General features: G+C 40.8%; 1 protein-coding gene and 1 long non-coding RNA gene across 3 annotated transcripts; one reads left to right on the forward strand and one right to left on the reverse strand.

Annotated features, from left to right (window-relative positions):
- Positions 1-1,221: 1,221 nt before the first annotated feature.
- LOC109905673 (BICD family-like cargo adapter 1) lies at positions 1,222-23,049 on the forward strand. Of its 2 annotated transcripts, XM_020503193.2 has the most exons (9): positions 1,222-1,801; positions 6,181-6,396; positions 11,338-11,457; positions 11,911-12,057; positions 12,898-13,080; positions 16,410-16,580; positions 18,478-18,590; positions 18,885-19,005; positions 21,322-23,049. In XM_020503193.2, exons 1-9 carry the CDS (start codon positions 1,550-1,552, stop codon positions 21,562-21,564), a joined length of 1,566 nt encoding a protein of 521 aa, XP_020358782.1. In that variant the 5' UTR covers positions 1,222-1,549; the 3' UTR covers positions 21,565-23,049. The 2 variants fall into 2 exon arrangements, with proteins under 2 accessions (XP_020358782.1, XP_020358783.1); XM_020503194.2 differs by lacking the exons at positions 1,222-1,801; positions 6,181-6,396 and adding an exon at positions 7,729-8,156.
- LOC116353639 (uncharacterized) lies at positions 6,038-7,165 on the reverse strand. Its single transcript, XR_004203158.1, has 2 exons — positions 6,864-7,165; positions 6,038-6,258 (listed from the first exon to the last, which is right to left on the reverse strand). It is a non-coding gene; the product is annotated as an uncharacterized LOC116353639 (long non-coding RNA).
- Positions 23,050-24,724: the final 1,675 nt, after the last annotated feature.

Raw genomic sequence — 24,724 nt, forward strand, 5'->3', positions numbered from 1 at the left:
CCTCATGGGTCTCCCAATCACAGCCAGCTGTGACACGGACTGGGATCGAACTTGGGTCTGTAGTGACGCTTCAAGCGATGCAGTGCCTTAGACTGATGCGCCACACGAGAGGCCCTGCAAATTGATTTGAACAAACAATTGGTCCCCCAAAAAATGCGTCCCTCCGTTGAATTTGAAAATCCCGATGTGGCCCTCAAGCCAAAAAGTTTGCCCACCTGTTATATATTAACAACCACGCTAAGAATACTTGTCCATGAAAAGCAGATTATTTTGTAGGAATCTTATCAATTTCACAGTTACAAAGTAACATCAAATTAAAGCAACCAAAACAGGAGAAGATATAATAAGGGATGAATTTCCAAATTGAAGTTGGAATCTTTAAGAAATGTTCAGCCCAATTTATCTTAAAAGTACTATTCAAAAACTGAGACCACCATATTCATATGTGTTCATAACGACAGATTTCCTAATATAATGTGTACGATTTTTCCAGATGAAGTTGAAAAGCATCTGGTCAACCGCTTTACCTATTTTGTTGCTAAGATGTAGGGACTGGGCTGCATAAGTACGTCTGGAGACACCTTCAGCTTTACAAAGCAATACTTGACCTTTCAGGGATAAATCCCTCTGCAACCAATGGTTCAACTTCTTTCGTTTTTTTTCAACAAAAGGTATGAAATTTATTGAGCCTCTTTCCTGTTGATCCTTAGATATGGTAATCCCAAAGTATGTTACTTAACTGGGATATTGCATATAGAGGATATCGCACCGTCTTTAAGAGCAAACACTTCACACTTATTAAGGTTTAGGTAAAGACCAGATGCTTTGGAAAAAATATTTATCACATGAACTGCTCTATGAATCTGGTCAGCATCTTTCAAAAAGATGTTGGCATCATCTGCAAGCTGACATGATAATATCTCTGTCAGCAATAGAGATCCCTTTTTATATAGCTGGATTTAACAAAACTTGTATGAAGTTTGGTTGGAAGCAGGAAGAAGTAAGGCGAAATTCATTCCTTCCCCCTTTGCCCCTTGCCCCTTGCCTTGCAAGTGTATAGTCGTCAGACGTCATGGAACGTCATGAGAAGTGTCCACTTAATTTGAGGGCTGAGGGGAAAGGGTGTTTTTTAAGTGTTTAGACTGCAACCTATAGGCTACTCTTCCAGTTAGGCCAATTGAATATGAATCTGATTTAGTCAGTTATTGGACAATAATAAGCCATTTTCTTATTTGGATGAAGATGTTAAGCTCGCACATTTTTATTGGAGTGGTCAGTAATTGATTTTAAAGCAATTGTTGCATAGCGTTGTGTTGGACGCGCAGGTTTAAGGTGCTATGGATTCCCTGGGGACCAGCCTACTTTCACTCGCATCATACTGGAGAGACCGGCTTGTCAAACTACAGGTTCATTCGCACATAGGCTGTGGTAAAGCATACACCGGGGCTTAGGCAACCGCTAAATAGTTATTGAAATGAAACTGAATGACAAATATGCCACAATAAATATCAAATAGTATTATTAGGCTATTTCCATAAAATCAGGATCTATGGATCGACTTGGTAAATGGAGTTTCAAACCGAAGAAGATGGAAGTGGAATTGGAGGATGACTTTTATTTTGATTATGATGCGTTAGAAATATCTGATTATCAAGACCCCAATGAACTTTTAGCTGCTTTGAAACAAAAGGAGAAAGACGTCATTTTGGCGGCCCAGCTGGGAAATACATTGCTTTTGGAAAATCGTCAATTGAAGGATCAGAGCGACAAACTTCATGAACAGTATGCAGACAAACTTGAGGTAAGAGAGAAGAGTCAAAAGAAACCTATTGTGTTGTACGATTATGATGAAGTTTGTGAATGTGTCATATGCGCGCTTGTTCCTATCTTCATATAAATTAAAACATGATTCACAAGCGCATCCAATTTGGATCTTGAGAAGTAGGCCTACGCAATTAGTCAATTTGTAAAATATTGTTCAAGATTCTTTCGAAAGAGTTTATAATTTTTATTTATTTAGGGTAGGCTTTTTTAATTTTCTTTACATTTCTGTGCTGACTAAGCATCAGCAAATGTGTGACAATTAACTTAATAACTGAGAGAATTATAACATTATAGTTAAGTAGGTTACTGGATTCTACTCTGGCATGCTGATAATCATTCCAGACAGAGCAAGTCACAGTATCAACCAATGTTTTGACTACGTTAACAGCCATTGATATACGGTGCATTTAGCTGCACCTGCAATTACATCTGCAAAACGTGTGCACGACCAATACTATTTTATTTTATTTGCTAGGTGTTGGCATATCAAACAAGGGAAATAACAACAAACAAGTCTTTACATAATGCAAGTCTTTATAATAGAATATACTGCATAAATAGTACATTATAAAGCAGCACAATTGAACCCAAAATACCATACTTCAGGTTCACCTTTGATAATATTCACCAAGATATCATAGGTGGATGGATGGATCTAGTATTCTTAGTTGGCTACCACCATATGATCATGATCTAAGGAGGCTAGCTCTTCCCTCTTCAAAGGAGATGTCATAAGAATGTACTGAGTCTGAGCTTCCTCGGAAAACAAAGACCAATTTTATTACACACAATGCACTCTTTCTCTGCTCTCTGAAAAGCTCTTTTGTGTTTTTGTGATAAGCCTGAGTTTCACGAACCCGCTCCCCTCCCTTTCCCTCACAGGTTTGCCAATTAATATAAACATCTCATTAGAACAGCACAGAGATATATTCAGTAAATGGCACCCACCATGAGAGGAAAATATATACAGTGCCTTCAGAAAATATTCACACCCTTGACTTTTTCCACATTTTGTTCCATTAGCGCCTGCATTTATAATGGATTAAATTGATCATTTCGTCACTGGCCTATACACAATACCTCATAATACCAAAGTGGAATTATTTACACATTTAATGAAAAGCTGAAATGTAACTATAATGAGGCAATAACTATTCAATATCTTTGTTATGGCAAGCCTAAATACTTTAAGTTAAGGAGTATAAATGTGCTTAACATGTCACATAATGAATTGCAGGGACTCACTATGTGTGCAACAATAGTGTTTAATTAATAGTGTTTTATGATTTTTGAATGACTACCTCATCTCTGTATCCCACACATACAATTATCTGTAATGTCCCTCAGTCGAGCAGTGAATTTCAAACAGAAATTCTATCACAAGGGCCGGGGAGGTTTTCCAATGACTCGCAAAGAAGGGCACCTATTGGTATATGAGTAATGGGAAAAAAAGCAGACATTGAATATCCCTTTGAGCATGGTGAAGTTGTTAATTACATTTTGGATGGTGTATCAATACACCCAGTCACTACAAATATACAGGCCTCCTAATTTTGCACGCCCAATTTTTCTGTTTTTGATTTGTTAAAAAAGTTTGAAATATCCAATAAATGTCGTTCCACTTCATGATTGTGTCCCACTTGTTGTTGATTCTTCACAAAAAAAATACAGTTTTATATCTTTATGTTTGAAGCCTGAAATGTGACAAAAGGTCGCAAAGTTCAAGGGGGCCGAATACTTTCGCAAGGCACTGTATTAGGCTATTTCTTCATATTATAAGCACAGCAATGTGCACATGGTAGTAGGCTATAAGCGCGAATGTTCCATTATCAGAAAACACCATTATCAAAGTGACTGCAAATGTGATTATGCATTTATTGCTTTTATTATAAAGGTGCATTTTATGGTGAAAATTATCTTCAACAAACTTGAAACTCACATGCTGCTTATGTATGCCAGTTAGATCTACACCCCTTGTAAAGTGAATTCATGTTCAGAAGTTATTTGGCCACTTTAGTTGTGATACAAACCTTATTGAATCATATAGGCCTATGGGATTGGCTACATGAGGTGTACGACTGTGATTTGATAAAGGCATTGTCTCTTATGCTGGGCATCATTCACAAGCAATAATATATAATTCACAAGTGATAGGCTAATATTGTCACCCATCAGACTTTTCTTGATTTAATCTTGTCTGTACATACACTACCATTCAAAAGTTTGGGGTCACTTAGAAATGTCCTTGTTTTTGAAAGAAAATCACATTTTTTTTTGTCCATTAAAAAAACATCAAGTTGATCAGAAATACAGTGTAGACATTGTTAATTTTGTAAATGACTATTGTAGCTGGAAACGGCAGATTTTCTTATGGAATATCTACATAGGCAGACAGAGGCCCATTATCAGCAACCATTACTACTGTGTTCCAATGGCACATCGTGTTAGCTAATCCAAGTTTATCCTTTTAAAAGGCTAATTGATCATTAGAAAACCCAATTATGTTAGCACAGCTGAAAACTGTTGATCTGATTAAATAAGCAATAAAACTGGCCTCTTTTAAACTAGTTGTGTATCTGGAGCATCAGAATTTGTGGGTTTGATTACAGGCTCAAAATGACCAGAAACAAAACTTTCTTCTGAAAATTGTCAGTCTATTCTTGTTCTGAGAAATGAAGGCTATTCCATGCGAGAAATTGGCAAGAAACTGAAGATCTCGTACAACGCTGTGTACTACTCCCTTCACAGAACAGTGCAAACTGTCTCTAACCAGAATAGAAAGAGGAGTGTGAGGCCCCTGTGCACAACTGAGCAAGAGGACAAGTACATGTCCTCAAATGGCAGCTTCATTAAATGGTACCCGCAAAACACCAGTCTCAACATCAACAGTGAAGAGATGACTCCGGGATGCTGGCCTTCTAAGCAGAGTTCCTCTGTGTTCTTTTGTCTATCTTAATCTTTTCTTTTTATTGGCCAGTCTGAGATATGGCTTTTTCTTTGCAACTCTGCCTAGAAGGCCAGCATCCCGCAGTCGCCTCTTCACTGTTGACGTTGAGACTGATGTTTTGCCCGGTACTATTTAATGAAGCTGTCGTCCCTTTATGCCATAGTTTGTATATCTCAATTGTCAGTAGAACCCACGTTTGTTTAAGCAAGGCAGCCATATCAGTTATGTTTTTTGAAAGGCGGTGGATGAGGCTGAATGAACTTTTTCTCTGCCAGACAAGGCTCTGCTGATAGCCAGGTGTAGCAGTGGTAATGTATTAGGACTGCTGTTGGGGCAGCTTTAGGCCCTAACAGTTTGTGGGCACTGTTTGTCACCGATGCTTAGTGTTGTGTTGTGTAGTGGCTTTGCTGGCATGCATCTAAAAACATTTGTGGTGAGTTTGCCCCACCAAGATTTACATGCTAAAATCACCACTGTGTGAGGGTGTTTATCTTTAAGCTCTGAGGGATGGCACATGCAGAATCTGCAGTTCGTATCCCTTTCACTCTCACAAGGTCTGAATATGTAGCAAAAACATTAAGCCTAATATGCCCAGTCGGGTATGTGAATCCTCTCCAGATACAGTCTATAAGTATCCCTGGCTTGCTCAGTGTCGAATATTGGCCACAAAAAGAAGAGCCATATAAGTATGTTAGACCATTACTCTCGTCTTCAGGAATATTTCCCCAGGTCAGCATTGAAATTAACTGGCCATCATGAAGTAATGTAGTTGCGGTTATCACCCAGTCTCTCAGATTTACACTGTTTCTCTTACTGCTACGCTGTATGGAATTGAATAAGCTTCCCAGAGATGGCTGTAGCTCTTCTACATGTAGATCCAATAAGTGTCTGTAGCAGCCAGGGATGGATCCACATTAGGAGACAGATGTTTCAGAGACCGTTTTACTGCTGTCTGTGGATGGATAGATTTAATGTAGGGCTGTCTAGGCCTCGGAGGCGCAAGAACATGGATATTGATATAAGCCAGTTGCCAAGCTGTTTTATTGGTGTACTATTATGAAATAATGATAGTTTCTATTAGCTTACATGAAGTATAATACAGGCCTGTGGTTATGTCATAGTCTAATCTACCATGTCTGGACTTTGATGCTGTGTGCTCTAAAGAGTTTATAGATACAATAAAAAGATAGCAGGGGTGTACTAGACTGGCAGACTGGTGAAATACCATGCATCACCTAGCTTCAATAAGTACACAGTAACAGCTACTGCACAAATACTCTTAGATTTTCTAATTTATTAATTTCATGGATTAAAATGATCGTGCAGTGGTATCAGTCTCCTAATCACAGACCAAAGAGACCCCCATTGGCACGCATTAATTCTGCCCATCTGTTATGTTTTGCCCACAGGAGCTGGAGCAGGGCAGGCACGATCTGCAGGTGAAGCTGGAGGGGTGCCAGTCTGGATGGGTGAGCCAGGTTGTGGACCTGGAGAAAGACGTGAGGGATCTGAGTGGCCAGGTGGACAGGCTGACCCAGGCCCTGACCGACGCAGACAGGGACAAGACCAGGGCCCAGGAGGAACACACAGAACACACCCAGTGCCTCAGAGAACAGCTCAGCACAGTGAGTACATACCACCCCTTCATACCTGGGCCATGTTCATTCAGCACCCAATGGAAGAAAACTAAAAGTATTTAATTCACTAGCAATAAGCCCGGCAAGGAAGGCTAATGTTTTGATGCTAGCCTTTTTAGGAATGCTGTACATAAAACCCTTTTAAAATTTTGACCATATAAAGTGACACATTAAAATATTTCTCTATTAAGGCAGAAGTAAAGAAAAGATAGCCATTGTAACCTAACCACTCAAGCTATGCCTGGGGTTAGAGCCAACATCAGATAAGGTGGGATGTTACCCAATCTACCTACTGAAAATAAATGTAATGTACAAAGACCAACGCTGTATAAAGCAAGGCCACAGATATTAGGTAATACATAATAATAGCAGCTAGTAAGTAATACACAGACAGTACATATAAGCATTAATATGTAGATAAAAATCTAGATTAACCAGAAATTAAGAGAACCCACCTCAGCAGTTCAGGATCAGTTCAGGTCAGGTTGTTATTACATTAATAAGTCATTAAGGTACTTTGCCTAAAGGCAAAACATCCAGCTGGGAGGCTATAGGAATGGATGCCAACATTTTGTAAAGAAGAATATGGAGTAGGAACTGAAATAATTTGTTTTGAGTCTTGATAAGTCTTCAAAGCAGGGAGACATCAGTGGAAGGTTGAAAAATGCTCATATCTGGAATTGGTCTTCTGCCCCTGAACAGGCAGTTAACCCACTGTTCCTAGGCCGTCATTGAAAATAAGAATTTGTTCTTAACTGACTTGCCTGGTTAAAAAAAAAAAAATGGTATCAATCATCGCTGGAATAAGTCGGTGAGTTAATTATATACTGAGCCATGTGGCTATGACATGTAGAAAACCCCTAGACCACGTGATGGGAAAACCACAGCTGTCAATGTCCTGTACTCAGTATGCAGTCATGTCCATGCTTCAATGTGACTCATGTTTACTTTATTAGAACTATATCCACAATGATACTTAATATTAACACTACGACACCTGTTTGTAATGGTGAGGTCCTGGGTTATCCCTATAAATACTGTACCTAAGACTGGAAGCTTGCCGTTGCGATTAACAAGGTATTTTACAGTCTCTTATCAGTTTTGTAGGTACAGTTGAGCTTATTGGCTAAAGTAAGTCTCTTGTGTACTAGGCTAGCAACCTTGAGTGGGCCGCTAGACTAGTGCTCTACAAACTTACAACAAGGGTGTTGTTTTGTATTGCCGAATGTTATGATCGTGACGTTAACTTACAGTTAATGAAACACATGACTAACCACCTGGCTGTAGTAAGCATGGAAGTTGAATATCTAACTCCAGTCCAGTGCAAAGACATAAGGCAATGGACAAAAGAACAACCTCCTTTTGACTCCTCAGTAGTCGTCAGTTCAGATAGAGGAACCATAATTGTCACTCCACCCTGTGTAGAGGAAATCTCTTCTATTTATCACTCACAGTCCCCCAAAACGGGCAGGAAAAGGTCTATTTACAGGAGCTATCTCTCAATCTGAGTTCTGGAGGAGGAGGAAGTGGAGAGAAGTGGGTTCTTTCTGCTGGCTGGCTTCCACCGTGGGTGACTGAGTTCTCTGGAAATGTGAACGTAAAAGAACAGCTAGAGAGTAGTACTTCAGACGCTGTTCTTGCGGAGAGGAAAGGTTTAAAGAGTGTTTCTGGCTGACATCTTCTTACCGGACGCGGTAGTGAACGGTGGTGGTACCCCTCTCTCCAGGTGTGCAGCACTGCCTGGCATGGTGAGTGTGTGTGTGTGAGAGAGAGAGAGAGAGATGTGGGGGGGGGGGGGGGGGTGTATATAACGATACAATCAGTGAACCTAAAAAGAGATATATCAATAGAGTCTGTGTACAGCAGTGTCTGGGTGGGACTGTATGTTTGGTAGAAGTGGTTCTATAGTACTAGGGTCTGATGGGCCCTTACTGAAGAGCTCAGTGACTTTCAACATGGCACCGTCATAGGGTGCCTACCTTTCCAACAAGTCAGTTCATCAAATTGAATCTGGGTTTGGCAGATGCCAGGAGAATGCTACCTGCCCCAATGCATAATGCCAACTGTAAAGTTTGGTGGAGAAGGAATAATAATCTGAGGTTGTTTTTCATAGTTCGGGCTACGCCCCTTAGTTCCAGCGGAGGAATATTTTAAGGCTACAGCATACAATGACATTCTAGACGATTCTGTGCTTCCAACTTTGTGGGAACAGTTCAGGGAAGGCCCTTTCCTGTTTCAGCATGACAATGCCCCATAAAGCGAGGTCCGTACAAAGCGAGGTCCGTACAGAAATGCTTTGTCGAGATCGGTGTAGAAGAACTTGACTGGCCTGCACAGAGCCCTGACCTCAACTCCATTGAACACCGTTGAGATTAATTGGAACACCGACTGCGCGTCAGGCCTAATCGCCCAACATCAGTGCCCTACCTCACTAATGCTCTTGTGGCTGAATGGAAGCAAGTCCCTGCAGCAATGTTCCAACATCTAGTGCAAAGCCTTCCCAGAAGAGTGGAGGGTGGACCAACTCCATATTAATGCCCAATTTTGGAATGAGAAGTAAGACAAGCAGGTGTCCACATACTTTTGGACATTTCGTGTATTTCTAAAGACCACTAGAAATGCTTACTGTTTCTGTTCACCTTGGTTGTGAAGGAAGTGTGAAAACTATGTTGATCTTCGCCAGTCAGTGACTGGTTCGTTATCAGGTTTTGCTGTATCTATGAATGTTATTCAAATAGTTGAGTGTGAGAGTAGTATTTTGACAATCTATGACTCTCTGGCAGTGTCATTGTTATTGTTTGATTCTCTATCCCATCAGCAGTTTTCAACTTGAACATGCAGATGATAGAAAAGTATTGATGGATCTTGGCCTCACTGTTCCATAGAATGCCTAATCATTAGTCCTCTGTGAACAATGCTTCACCCAGAGTCTAGCATTCACTTCTGTTAGTTCTAGTGTACTTCATACATATTTTCTGTGAAAGCTCAAGTCAAACACTTGCATTGAAATAACATGATGTAGACATATTTTTAGTGAAGGGATGTGTTACTCTAAAGGGAGAACGTTTACAGTTTCATAAGCTGGAATTGAGAACAACTCTTGGTTGACTAAATGTGTAGCCTATCTCTCTGTTTGGTAGTACCTTTTCAGAAATTACATTATTGTCCAATCTAAGTTACAGGAAAAGGCCTTCAAGGAAGTCATTTATTTTTCCAACATAAGGAAAGAAACCAGTGCACATGTCTCAAACAAGGAAGTGAAAAAGATTGGTTTAGATCACTGGTGTGATGAATCATGCCATTCTACAGGTGAAAAATACATTCAACCACTAAGGGTTTAGCTAAGGTTTTCAACTTTAGATTTAGACACCAACCAACATGATGATTTCCATGGTGATGACACCTGTTATATCCCTCACTCCTGATTTTATGTTTATGTAGAATTAGACACCCTTGTTTGACCTTTGACTCAGACAGCGTCACACCACTAGGAAGAGGGAAGGGCTAGGAAGATCCATCATTGGAGAGGGTTCATCATATGATGTTTGTGCTACTGCTATCTATGACCCCTCCCACCCCAGGGGAATGCTATACTTTGTCCCACCATTCTGAGAAGACCCTTGCTGCTATGTGCATCACAATGTAGTCTTGGAGCCGGGGGGGGGGGGGGGGGGGGGGTTGTTTTATTTGAATTTGTGTCCCTAGCAAGTGGAGTGTCTCTCTGTGGATTCCTAATGGACCGCTCACTCCATTTTCCATAGTCGGGCCAAGATAAGCCATGGACGGGACTCTGGGGTAGATTGATGCAAACGTGCATCCTTGCCACTCCTCCTACAGTGTGTAGCTACATGCCCTCTGTTTTTGTTTCTGTCTGTCAATTCTCATTCAACTACCCCAGCCTCCATGCACCCCCCCCCCCTTTCCCCAGTAACATCCCCAATGTTCTGTGCCTAACGTGGCATGGGGATGTCACTGCCAAGACCAAGATTCCCCAGTTGCTCCATCTGCTGTGGCCCTTTCATCCTGTATTGTGTGTGCGTCTGTGTGTGTGATGGGAGCTGACATGGGCCTGCCATACTGCTGAGTCAGGGGGGCCAGGGGTGTATTTGGGGGTAGGGGTTAGGGGGCCAAAGAACTGGCACAGTGCCAATACATTTCTGTCTCTCTCACTTTTGTATTTGGAAATGTTTTTGTTTTGTTCCAATGAGTTCTACATTGGAACCTATGGCATATAACCTTTTTAGTAAGGGAAAAAACTTTCCTCAAAAGTTTCGGTAAACTCTTAGAAAAAAGGGATCCGAAAGGGTTCTTCGGCTGTTCCAATATGCAAACCATTTTTTGGTTTCAGGTAGAGCTCTTTTGGATTCCTGTAGAACCCTCTGTGTAATGGGTTCCACCTAGAACCAAAAAGGTTTCTTCAAAGGGTTATCCTATGGGGACAGCCAAAGACTCTAACCGTAACCCTTTTAGGTTCTAGATAGCACTTTTTCCCCCTGAGAGTTTAGGCATATGTCAATAATTGCTTACTGTGCCATTTTGTAGTTAATGGAACAACTGTCCCACGGAGAGAAGTTTTGAGTTGTTTTGTTATGACGAAAACATAAGCACATGTGCTGGAGGCAAGAACCATTCCTCTGACTGTAGTATGTGATCTTAGTTTTCCATTTACAGCATAGCTCACAGCAACCAATAATACAGATTCACTTATTTAATATCTATGATTTTATATTACACTTCCTCATATATCTATACCTATTTACCTATATACCTATTTTGGATATTTATCTCTGGATCTAATATCTAGTAATTTAGTCTCAGATATTTTAGTCTCCTGAACCTGGTGCCCTTTTCTCTGGTATGCCCTGTTTCTCTGTATGTACATCTAATACCTCTCTCCTGTCCTTGGTGTCTGTCTGTGTTGCGGTCTAGGCAATGGAGGTGGAGAGGGCGATGACCAGTGAGCTTCAGACCCTAAAACAGGAGCTTCAACAGACAGGCCAACACAACAGACCACAGGAGGAGGAGCTGCTTAGTGCCATGAGGGAGCAGGTAGGCTATGCACACACACACACAGTTTTGTATTGCTATCCTTGTGGGGACCAAATAATCTATTCCCATCCAAAATCCTATTTTCTTTAATAACCCCTTAACCCTAACTTGAACTCTTAACCTAACCTAACCTTAACCCTAAGCCTAACCTTAACCACAAACCCTAAAACAATACCTAACCCTAACCTTAATTCTAATCCTATTTGTAAGTCTAACCTTTAAACCTAATCCGTAAGCCTAAAATAGTGTTTCTCCTCTTGGCGACTGGCAACATGTTTTACTAACCTTGTAAGAACTGATACCCACAAGGATTGTTAAACAAACAAACAAACAAACAAACACACACACACACACACACACACACACACACACACACACACACACACACACACACACACACACACACACACACACACACACACTTACTTTATCTCACCCCTTGTGTGTGTCCAGGTGGTGCGTCTGTCCCAGAAGGAGCAGGCTCTAGAGGAGCAGCTGGAGAGTGTGTGTCAGGAGAACGCAGACCTACGCGACAGACTGGCCTCCCTACACACACGCTTAGCTCTACAGGACCAAAACAGCCAGCAGCAGAGCCAACAGGTAAACATACACAATTTTTAGTTTGTTATCTTTCTCCTTGTTTACTCATTAATATCACGTCAATAGTGCAAAGTTGCCTAAGTGACCCTGGGATACACTGTGGTAATTGGGGTTTAATAGCAGCGTAATTTCCACTCGCTTTTTTAGCCCATAGATATTGTTGTATTTTGTTGTCACTCAAATATCACATGAATACGCATAACAGATATCAAAATGTATAGAATTGCAAGAAAATTTGCTTTAAAACTGCAACATTTTCTTTGCACCCCATGACAAAATAAACTTTAAACCTGCAAAATTCTCTCCACTGACAAGAGAGGTGTGAACAGTTTGTGTCATGAACAGTGCTTTTGCCCATAGAAAGAGATGTGGTGCATGCGTGCAGAATAAAAAGTTTGGGAACCCCTGATCTATGGATGGTTTTGCTTTAAAATAGACTCATCCCTCCCATTGTCACATGTCATTTCAACTTGTAAGGCTGGATTCCACACGTGCCGTAGTGAAGTTTCTGCACCAGGCTGGAATCTGGCATGTTAGGATTTCACAGTGGTTGAATGGCAGTTTACATTTTTTACATAGCTTTTCCAATAGCACTGTATGTTGATATAGTGCACATATTGTGTAATATGTGATTTATGGATGACATTGGCATGTTATGTAGACTTGTGTGTCTCTCGAGCTAGATCTGCTTTTCAATAGTCAAACTGATGGGGTCTGAATCTCAATATGTTTGCATAATGTGTTTGATTTTAGATGACGTTGACCAGACCTTATGTATCTCTCTTTGTGTGCGTTTCCCTCTATGTTTTTGTGTGTGTGTGCCCCTCTCTCTGTGTGTAGCTGGCGGAGGCATGGCAGGAGGCTGCGGCGGCGAGGGGGCGTTCCCAGCAGCTTCAGGTCCAGGTGGAGGAGCTGCAGGAGGAGGTCTACCTGCAGGACAGGAGTAACCATGGAAACACATCCCTACTGTCTGAGCTGGAGACCAGTCTAGACACCATGGGCCTGGGCCATGACAGAGAACAGGTAACACTATAGAAATTCGAAGACATGGGACATAAGAGACAGGGAACCCAGGACAAAGGCAAGGGTTAGCACACTTATCCTGGGTTAATACCGTTGGTACATACATCATGGTCAGAGTTAGTGGCCAAGATTGTTATGATCTCTATCTTTATACTCTTAGAAAAAAAGGTGCTATCTAGAATCTAAAAGAGTTCTTCAGAAATAAGAGACAAAAGGTTAGTGCACATATCCTGGGTTAATACCCTTGATACATACATAGTCTTAGTACATACAGTACCAGTCAAAGGTTTGAACACACCTACTCATTCCAGTTTTTAGTTTAAAAAAAAACTAATTTTCTACATTGTAGAATAATGGTGAAGACATAAACTATTAAATAACACATATGGCATCATGAAGTAACAAAAAAAGTGTTAAACAAATCAAAATATATTTTATATTTGAGATTCTTCAAAGCAGCCACCCTTTGCCTTGGTGACAGCTTTGCACACTCTTGGCATTCTTTCAACCAGCTTCATGAGGTAGTCACCTGAAATGCATTTCAATTAACAGGTGTGCCTTGTTAAAGGTACATTTGTGGAATTTCTTTCCTTCTTAATGCGTTTGAGCCAATCAGTTGTGTTGTGACATGGTAAAGGTGATATACAGAAGATAGCCCTATTTGGTAAAAGTCCAAGTCCATATTATGGCAAAAACCATCATGCACTATGATGGAACTGGCTCTCATGAGGACCGCCACAGGAAAGGAAGACCAAAGAGTTACCTCTGCTGTAGAGGATACGTTCATTAAAGTTAACAGCACCTCAGTTTGCAGCCCAAATAAAGGCTTTACAGAGTTCAAGTAACAGACACATCTCAACATCAACTGTTCAGAGGAGAATGTGTGAATCAGGCCCTCATGGTCGAATTGCTGCAAATAAACCACTAAAGGACACCAATAAGAAGAAAAAACTTGCTTGGGGCAAAACACCTGAGTAATGGACATTAGACCAGTGGAAATCTGTCCTTTGACTTGATGAGTCCAAATTTGAGAATTTTGGTTCCAACCGCTGTGTCTATGAGACGCAGAGTAGGTGAACGGATGATCTCCGTATGTGTGGTTCCCACCATGACGCATGGAGGAGGTGTGGGGGTGCTTTGCTGGTAACACTGTCAGTGATTTATTTAAAATTCAAGGCACACTTAACCAGCATGGCTACCACAGCATTCTGCAGCGATACACCATCCCATCTGGTTTGTACTTAGTGGGACTATCATTTGTTTGTTTTTCCAGGCTGTGTAAGGGCTATTTGACCAAGAAGGAGAGTAATTGAGAGCTGCATCAGATGACTTGCCTCCCCAATCACCCGACCTTAACCCAATTGAGATGGTTTGGGATGAGTTGAACTGCAGAGTGAAGGAAACGCAGCCAACAAGTGCTCAGCATATGTGGGAACTCCTTCAAGACAGTTGGAAAAGCATTCCGCATGAAGCTGGTTGAGAGAATGCCAAGAGTGTGCAAAGCTGTCATCAAGGCAAAGGGTGACTACTTTGAAGAATCTCATATAATATATATATATATATATATATATATTTGATTTGTTTAACCCTTTTTGTTGTTGTTGGTTACTACGTGATTCCATACGTGTTATATCATAGTTTTGATGTCTTCACTATTATTCTACAATGTAGAAAATAGTAAAAATAAATAAAAACCCTTGAAAAGGTGTGTCCACACTTTTGACTGGTACTGTATATCAGGTAGAACACTTTTAGGTTCCATATAGAACCCTTTTTTTCTAAGAATATATAAAGTATGAGGTGTTAGAAAGATACAGAGAGATACACAACCATGCAATCAAAGTCCACTACCTGTATGTAATAGATATTTCCAGGTGAACAAAAAGGAGAGCAGTCTTTTCTGGTTTATTACAAGTTGCAACAGGGAGACACCACCCAGCACAGAAGCAGAGAAAATAACTGGCCTCTTGGAGACAGGCCCTTTTATATCCTAATCACACTGCACCAAATGTTCTGTAAACATTAGCCTTGTAGGAAGTTAAAGCAAAAAGGCAGTGACTTTGTCAGCTTCTACAGAATCACATAGTGTCCATAGAATGTCATCAATACAATAAAACCGTGAATAATCCGTTTTTCCTCTGCCCTCCAGTCTGGCGTCAATCACTATCTACAGATATGAGAATAATCCATAACATTCAGCCTCAAGTCTAGTGACATCAACCTGCACCTTGAGTGTCAGAAATTGAACACTGAAATTGAGCAATGATGTGTATTACAGAAACTCCAAATATGTTAAACATGGAGCTCAAATATTCCCATGACACTGTAATGGAAGAATGATACATAGCAACAGAACGTTCGAGGTATGTTATTGGTGATGGTACCTCTGTAAAGGAACACTTCTTAACTTGTGTGTCCTGACTTCAAAGAGAAAGAAACAACAAGGTGAACATTATTTGCGAGAGCTTTGCCATTAGCTACTGAGGTGTGAATGCATTACAGCTCCTACAATTTGTAGAAAACATAGTGATAATGAATGCTTGAAACCAAGCATAAAAGGTGATAAAGAAAGAGACATATTTTGCTAAATTTTGACTCTCTGATTCTGTCATTATTTTGCTTTGTTTTCTTCCATACCTGGAAACTGTGATCTTTTAGTGCACCCATGAGTCATTCGCTAGCCTACATTTCCTGCTTGGTTGAATCACCTAAGCTAGATGGATCTTTCTACCTCTAAATGTCAGAGAGCACACACATTCAGTCAGGTTTTGTGTTAAAGTGGTTATACACATGGAAGTCTCAAAGAAAAAAACAGTGATCTTTGACTCTTAAAAGCTCTAGGGAAAGACTTAAGGTAGTGAGATGAGGTATAAAACTCAATCATTGAGAGCTATAAATAACGAACACAGCACTCTACAAAGTCACTACCTCTGATGTCATCTAGACCTAGGAAGTGTCAAGTTCAAGACAATGGGATCACCAACTTTTTAATAACGTTAACCCACTTTTATTGTTATTTTGCCTTTCTTCCTCAGTAATGAGTTTGACACTTTTGAAACCTGAGGAAACGAGTAGTCATAATGTAGGCTGAGCTACACATTCACACACTGTAGTGTTAAAATAATACCGAACTTATTGACCTAACACACCATAGTGTTATTAGTGTTAGTGTCTTTCCAATGAGTTTTTTACCACAGTGCTACTGCTTGTTATATGTGGCTGAATTTAGGTTTACCTGTGTTCAAATGTTTTTGTTATAAACACTATCTAATACAATTTGATTTAATCTCATCTCTTTCTCTGTTCTTTCTGCTCTCTCTCTCCAATAGATGACCCAGGAGGTTCTGTCTATCCTGGAGCTGCTGCGACCCCTGATCCAGGTAGTGAAGACTCCAGAGAGATCAGAGTTTATAGGTCAGGAGGAAGGAGACCTACAGGCCATGCTGCTCCAGTTACATGGTGTGGCTCAGAAACTGGCCAACCACACCCATATCCCTCAGGTGAGGAGTCATCCGGGAAACCAAGCCACCAACCAGGGAAAGCGAACTAACTCTAACAATAGGCCAGTGATGTGCAGACAGGGTAGGCAAGGTAGCTTTTTTAATCAAATAAATAAAGCTGTTGTCAAACAATACCCTCATCGAACACGAAAAATCGGAATTGCACATCCAACACTAGATCACCCTCAAAAAATTGGGGGACACACGAATCGATATGCCTTTAAATGAGCAGAGCAAAGACAACAAGTCACCATGCACAATGCTACGGTAAGGAAAACCGTGAGATTTTGAAGGACCTTACTAGGGGGGGAATTTGATAGCGTTTCAGGGAAGCCTTATGATGAGAGTACAAGCTAATGTAATTGTGTAAACTATGTATAGTTATTGTGAACCTTTGTTGAAAAAGAGGAAAGGTTAGCTACAGGAGGTATTATACATATTCACTCCCCTTGGATTGTTTCACATTTTGCTGCATAACAAAGTGGTATTGAAAATAGATTTAATTGTGATTGTTGTTGATCTACACAGAATTATCCATATGGATGGATCAACAACATTGTAGTGACTCCACAATAATGACCTAAATGACCGCGTGAAAAGAAGAATACAAATGTACAGAATACAAATATTCAACAACAAAAAAATGCATCCTGTATGCAACAAGGCACTAAAGTAATACTGAAGAACAAAAAACACAGCAAAGGAATACACTTTCTGGCCTAAATCCAAAGCCTTTATTCAATTCCCCCATAGATAATATACTGTATGCTCTGTTGGGAGAAAGAAAGAAAAAACAGTCGACCTTACCTGTAAGGTGCTTTTGTGTAACGACAGATGACTTTGGAGTTATGTCAGTGCTGTGGTTTTTGGTTTGGATCTCTGTTGAGGCGTTGTTGTTAGGAGCCTGTGGCGGGGATCTGGGAGAGGACAGGTTGGTAATGTTGAATGCTTCATAGATCACAGCAGGCACAGTCTATTATTCCCACTGGGGAAACCCACCTTCCCGGGAAAGTGCCTGTCAAAACAATGCAGTCTTTCCCCTAGTTTTAGTGCCTACACTGGTCATAGAGAGAAAAGGGGAAACTAGACTGGTGAAATCATGATGCTATCAGACAAAACTGGAATTTAACCAAAGGATGAAACGAGAAGCACTAACAGAAGATGAAAATGAACATCGTCTACTGGAGAACCGACCTGAATATTAGATGGACAACCGGTAAAGGAGCAAGGTCAACACTGATACATAGATAATACTAATCACCTTGCACCTTGTGTGCTGGGCTGAGCTGACTGTAAGAGGCCTCATTGTTCAGTTACCTGAGTCCTCAGTACAGTGTCCGGGTTCCCACATGAATTGCCGGCCCTGACAACAAAGGCTGGATTCATCCCCTAGGAGACAGAGACATTAACACAGAGATCAGGTGTCAGTCAGGCCTGCGTTCCATGGAGATTTAGATTTAGACACAATAAAAAGAGTTTCTGTGTTGCTGGGCTGGAGAGAGAGTGAGAGGGGTTTTTCAGTACAGTGATAGTCAGGTTACAGTTCTGAATTTCCAGTAAATACCATGAGCTACTGTTTTATAACACAACACCCACTGATCCTGTGTGTTCACTCATAGAGTAGCAGGTCAATAGAACACCCCAGGCTAGAAACAATGCCCTCTAATGTAATTTTTACCTAATTTGACAGTGTACATAACTAAGCACCACAGAAACTGAATACTCAGCTTTAGTCGTGGTTACGTTGGCTCATCTTAGTGTGTGGGGTTTGTGCTCTACCTTGTGGTCATGTTGGTTATGAGTTCTTGATACAGCAGAAGTTGAACCCAATACATTGGCGTTGCTAGTATTGGACTCAGACCATGGTTTCAGTTCACTATTTTCTCCCCTCTTTTAGATCTCCCAGCTGCAGGAAGAGAATGCTGAGCTGAGGCTGAGGCTCGGAAACAGACAGGATGAAGAAGAGGTGGCCCAACAGGCCATCAGAGACAGAGATGAGGCCATAGCTAAGTAAGTGGTTTTGCCTTTATCATTTAGTTATTTTCTGCCTTTATCGTTTAATAATTTTCACTCTTTGTAATTTCCTTCAATGTTATTTTCAAACAGCATTTAGCATTCATAAAGTGACAGTTTTCATTTAAATATAGTTCTTGCCATTTTATGTGTACTGTAAATGTAACATATGTTCCTGTGCTGGGTTGTCGTTGGAAGATTGCCATGGGCTTTCCACATTGGTTTGCTATAAATCTATGATCATGTCTTTGTGACTTAACATGTGTTTGACCCTCTGTTTCATCGTGTCAGGAAGAACCTGATGGAGGCGGAGCTGGTGAGGAGTAAGAACGACATGATGTGTCTGAACAACCAGCTGCTGGAGGCTATCCAACGCAAGCTGGAGCTGTCTCAGGAACTAGAGGCCTGGCAGGTGGGTCTCCACGGTCTCTTTGTCTGTCTCTGTTTCTATCATCCCCCTTCTCTCTCTGTCTGTCTTTTGCTCTCTTTCTGTCTCTGTGTCTCACTTTACAGTGCCTTGCGAAAGTATTCGGCCCCCTTGAACTTTGCGACCTTTTGCCACATTTCAGGCTTCAAACATAAAGATATAAAACTGTATTTTTTTGTGAAGAATCAACAACAAGTGGGACACAATCATGAAGTGGAACGACATTTATTGGATATTTCAAACGTTTTTAACAAATCAAAAACTGAAAAATTGGGCGTGCAAAATTATTCAGCCCCCTTAAGTTAATACTTTGTAGCGCCACCTTTTGCTGCGATTACAGCTGTAAGTCGCTTGGGGTATGTCTCTATCAGTTTTGCACATCGAGAGACTGAATTTTTTTCCCATTCCTCCTTGCAAAACAGCTCGAGCTCAGTGAGGTTGGATGGAGAGCATTTGTGAATAGCAGTTTTCAGTTCTTTCCACAGATTCTCGATTGGATTCAGGTCTGGACCTTGACTTGGCCATTCTAACACCTGGATATGTTTATTTTTGAACCATTCCATTGTAGATTTTGCTTTATGTTTTGGATCATTGTCTTGTTGGAAGACAAATCTCTGTCCCAGTCTCAGGTCTTTTGCAGACTCCATCAGGTTTTCTTCCAGAATGGTCCCGTATTTGGCTCCATCCATCTTCCCATCAATTTTAACCATCTTCCCTGTCCCTGCTGAAGAAAAGCAGGCCCAAACCATGATGCTGCCACCACCATGTTTGACAGTGGGGATGGTGTGTTCAGGGTGATGCGCTGCGTTGCTTTTACGCCAAACATAACGTTTTGCATTGTTGCCAAAAAGTTCAATTTTGGTTTCATCTGACCAGAGCACCTTCTTCCACATGTTTGGTGTGTCTCCCAGGTGGCTTGTGGCAAACTTTAAACAACACTTTTTATGGATATCTTTAAGAAATGGCTTTCTTCTTGCCACTCTTCCATAAAGGCCAGATTTGTGCAATATACGACTGATTGTTGTCCTATGGACAGAGTCTCCCACCTCAGCTGTAGATCTCTGCAGTTCATCCAGAGTGATCATGGGCCTCTTGGCTGCATCTCTGATCAGTCTTCTCCTTGTATGAGCTGAAAGTTTAGAGGGACGGCCAGGTCTTGGTAGATTTGCAGTGGTCTGATACTCCTTCCATTTCAATATTATCGCTTGCACAGTGCTCCTTGGGATGTTTAAAGCTTTTTTGTATCCAAATCCGGCTTTAAACTTCTTCACAACAGTATCTCGGACCTGCCTGGTGTGTTCCTTGTTCTTCATGATGCTCTCTGCGCTTTTAACGGACCTCTGAGACTATCACAGTGCAGGTGCATTTATACGGAGACTTGATTACACACAGGTGGATTGTATTTATCATCATTAGTCATTTAGGTTAACATTGGATCATTCAGAGATCCTCACTGAACTTCTGGAGAGAGTTTGCTGCACTGAAAGTAAAGGGGCTGAATAATTTTGCACGCCCAATTTTTCAGTTTTTGATTTGTTAAAAAAGTTTGAAATATCCAATAAATGTCATTCCACTTCATGATTGTGTCCCACTTGTTGTTGATTCTTCACAAAAAATACAGTTTTATATCTTTGTTTGAAGCCTGAAATGTGGCTAAAGGTCGCAAAGTTCAAGGGGGCCGAATACTTTCGCAAGGCACTGTATCTATCTCTATTTCTCTCCCTTCCTCACACTCCAGTAACATATTAGGGCACTTTCATAAGCTCTGAGTAAATATTAACATTGGTTTTATTAAGCCTATTGTCTTTACGGCACCTCCAATAGTGAAAATGTACCGTAATCCTTGGTCACAGAGTCAGAATTCTAGTATTACATAGAGACTTCTCTTTAGCTGTAGTGTCCCCACTGGGGTTAGGGACACAGTAACCTTTAAACAGCCCCCTAAGTTTGGACTGAAGGGATCTGAACAGATTGACAGGTGGCCAAGGCTAGAAGAATCTTTCTGCTACTCTAGTACTCTAGTCTACTGCTGAGTCATGGTGCTAGTGCGAGGCCATCTGCTGGGTGACTACCTCCATCTAGTGGTCATATGAAGACATGGCAACATTCACTGTAACTGACCAGTTCAATAGAGATGATTTGAAACATTCCTACAATTTCAACATCATGGTATTTGAACTGTAATTAAGCTCTTGAAGTGTATTTAAGCTCTTATATCCAGCTCTTGCATTTAAAATGTATGTGAAGTCTAATGAGGCTCATTATCAACAGAGGTGTAATGTTTTTATTTATTTTCTTCAGGACGACATTCAGATCATCATCAACCAGCAGCTGAGGACCCAGCAGCAGTCGGAGCAGGTCCAAAGGAAGCCTGCCTCCAACCCCATGTCCTTCTGGAGGAGAACCAGCACAGCTTCCTCCACCAGGCCCCACCGGCCCTCGTCCTCCCCTGCCTCCTGGACCTCTGAAGCTGGGCAAGAGAAGCCTCAGTCCCCCTGGAGAGATTGGCTCCGACCAGGCAAGGTGGCACAGCCTGGCAAATAGTGATCTGGTATGTCTGTTGCCTCACCGTGGAGGGCTGGCACAGAGCACAGAACTGTCTTGACCAGCTGTCCGTTGAAGAAGTCGTCAAGGCTGGAACAAGCTGGTGGAACACTACTGAGTGGAACTATCAGTCTTGGTAGATAGAGTACCAAGCAGAACAGGACAGGCCGAACACTCAGTTATGTAGGAGACTTCAGTAGAGTATTAGAATTCAAGACCATAGTGTTTTGGAAACAAGGACCAGATAAGAGCCCTAATGGACAAAGATCTATCAATAAGTAGATAGTAGTTTCCCCACTGTCACTGAGAAGAACCTAAGCACATACAACGCATGTTAGAGCGGTTAAAGACTAGCATGGTAACGTCTAGCATGGCCAGGGAGTCACACACTATTATGGTGAGAGTCCCGACAAGGAAAGATGGTTATAAGTTGTGCCTTCTTCTGCCTTATAATTGTTTTTTTTTTATTGTGAAGTCATTGATGCCTGAGATTGTAAATGTATGTGATAATGTCAATGTTTGTAAGAATACTGACAGTATTTGCTCAGGCTATTTATTTCATCCAACCTTTATTTAGGAAATGTACAGACAGACTAGAGGAAATTAGTTGATAGATTGACTGGACTCTGATAATAAGACATAATGAAGTTAGTATTCACCTATAATCCTGTTGTAAATATTTAGCTATTTAGAAACACAGTAAGATGATATCCGATCTAAGTGGTATTCCACTCACTACAGTCTGTTCAAAAGATGGAACAATATTACATGTTGCCTGCTGTCTATGCAAAAGGGTTTCCATTATGTATCCAGAGAAAACAGCCTTTAGTAGAAAATAACCAAATATACAATAGGTGCTAATAAATAAACCCATGATATACAGTATTGCATGGGTTCTCATGTGAACTAGATACAATATGATTTATGTCCAAAATGCATTTCATGCATTGTATTCTTACCTTATGGGTCTTTTTGCCACATAACTGAAGGGGACATTTTGGGGGAAGGGTGCAATATAGATAAACTCTAACTAGGTTGGCCATATAAGGTCATACTTATTTTGTTCACAGTGCCAGAACAATCTCTTTTTTTTTTTTTTTGATTCTAATGGACAGAATGCATGCAATATGTTGTCAACACATGAAGTAAGGTCTGTTCTGTTGTTTATCGACATTTGTTTATTTACATTTAGGTTTTAATTGACCAAATCAGTATGTCCTCAGACTATTGGATTTAGTGAAAAACAGAACAATGCTGATTGAATGACTGAAAACATCTAGTTTATTGCAGAAGATATAATGTAAACATTTTGATTCATATGACTAATTGTTGTAATCAAAGTGCATGCATATGTATCAAAGTGCCTGCATGATCTTGTGTATCATGATGTATGTAGTTTGTATTCTATATGTAGATGGCATTTATGTATTAGTGAACAAACACAATGTCCTTTACACTGAAAATAAAGTAATGTTTCTTACTTGATATCCTATGGCCTTTGATAGTTCGCTTGGACTGCATAAAATACTGTGTTGCCTGCAGCACTAGTTCTCCATCCTGGTCCTGGGGACCCGAAGGGCTGCACGTTTTTGTTTTTGCCCTTGCACTACACAGCTGATTCAAATGATCAACTCATCATGAGGCTTTGATGATTTGAATTAGGTTGGTAGTGCAAGAGCAAAAATCTAAATGTGCAGCCCTTTGGGTCCCCAGGACCAGGAAAGAGAACCACTGGCCTACAGGATACAGCTGGTTATCCACATTTACTCCATATAGAAGCAGGAATGCTGCGCAGAAGAAATATCAGCCCACGGAGAGAAGCACAAGATTGAACTTCACTCAACTTTCACCAACCTGTCGATCGCGATCAACTGGTTCGATCTCCAAGGCATTCCTAGTCGATCGCCAAGCATTTCTGTAAAAAAAATAAAAATAAACTCATCAATAAAAGAAACGTCTCTTTTTCAGGACCCTGTCTTTCAAAGATCATTTGTAAAAATCCAAATAACTTCACAGATCTTCATTTTGAAGGGTTTAAACACTGTTTCCCGTGCTTGTTCAATGAACCATAAACTATTAATGAACATGCACCTGTGGAATGGTCGTTAAGACACTAACAGCTTACAGATGGTAGGCAATTAAGGTCATAGTTATTAAAACTTAGGACACAAAAGAGGCCTTTCTACTGTGATAAACTCTGATAAACACCAAAAGAAAGATGCCACGGGTCCCTGCTCATCTGCATGATAATGCTTTAGGCATGCTGCAAGGAGACATGAGGACTGCAGATGTGGCCAGGGCAATAAATTGCAATGTCCGTACTGTGAGACGCCTAAGACAGCGCTACAGGGAAACAGGGCGGACAATACCGCCTTGCACACTCTTGCCTGCATCTAGCAAACAAGAGTTTCTATTGGACAAATTCAGGAATGTTTATTCCTGTTCTGTTTGCTTCCATTTAAGAAATGTTTTTTAACAGAATCAGCAGAATGAATACATTCCTGATCACGTGTAAACAGAGTTCACCCTCATAACAGCCACGATGTATTACTTCTATTGCCTTCACTTGTGGACTTCAATCCACAGCAAATCAGCTGTACCTTAACAGGTGAAAAAACCATTCCAAGCCAAACCTCTACAAACAGCCTACATCATTGTCACCATATTAGCTAAAGTAACGTCATAGTCAGCATAGCTAATAGAACTAACACGTTAGTAAACCCGCAAGAATCTGGCAGTAACTTTAGTGTACAGCCACCAATGGATCTATTACCGGTATGATCATATAGCCTGCCTCAAATTAAAAATGGCCTGAACGGCAGGGCAATTCAAACAGGGCAATTCAAACAAAACCAATATATGATGATATTGCATTTGGCCTATAGTTTACTGCACAAAAGCCTCATTGCTACAGTACTGTTTTTAATTCGTTATTGTTGCATAGGTTTACATTTTTTAAGTCATGTCAGAGCGGTAGATCTCGGCTTGCATTTTGACTCAAAGTGATCTTGACTCAGAAAAGGTTGGTGACCGCTGTTCTAGAGTTTTTACTGTAGCCACCAAATAGCCTACTTGGCCACTGTTGAAACTGTAACTTAAAGCGGGTACAGCCTCAGTTTACTACTGTAAACTCAAGCTGGAAGTTGCACAGAATTTTCAC

Source organism: Oncorhynchus kisutch, linkage group LG15 (genome assembly GCF_002021735.2).
Source record: "Oncorhynchus kisutch isolate 150728-3 linkage group LG15, Okis_V2, whole genome shotgun sequence".
NCBI lineage: Eukaryota > Metazoa > Chordata > Actinopteri > Salmoniformes > Salmonidae > Oncorhynchus > Oncorhynchus kisutch.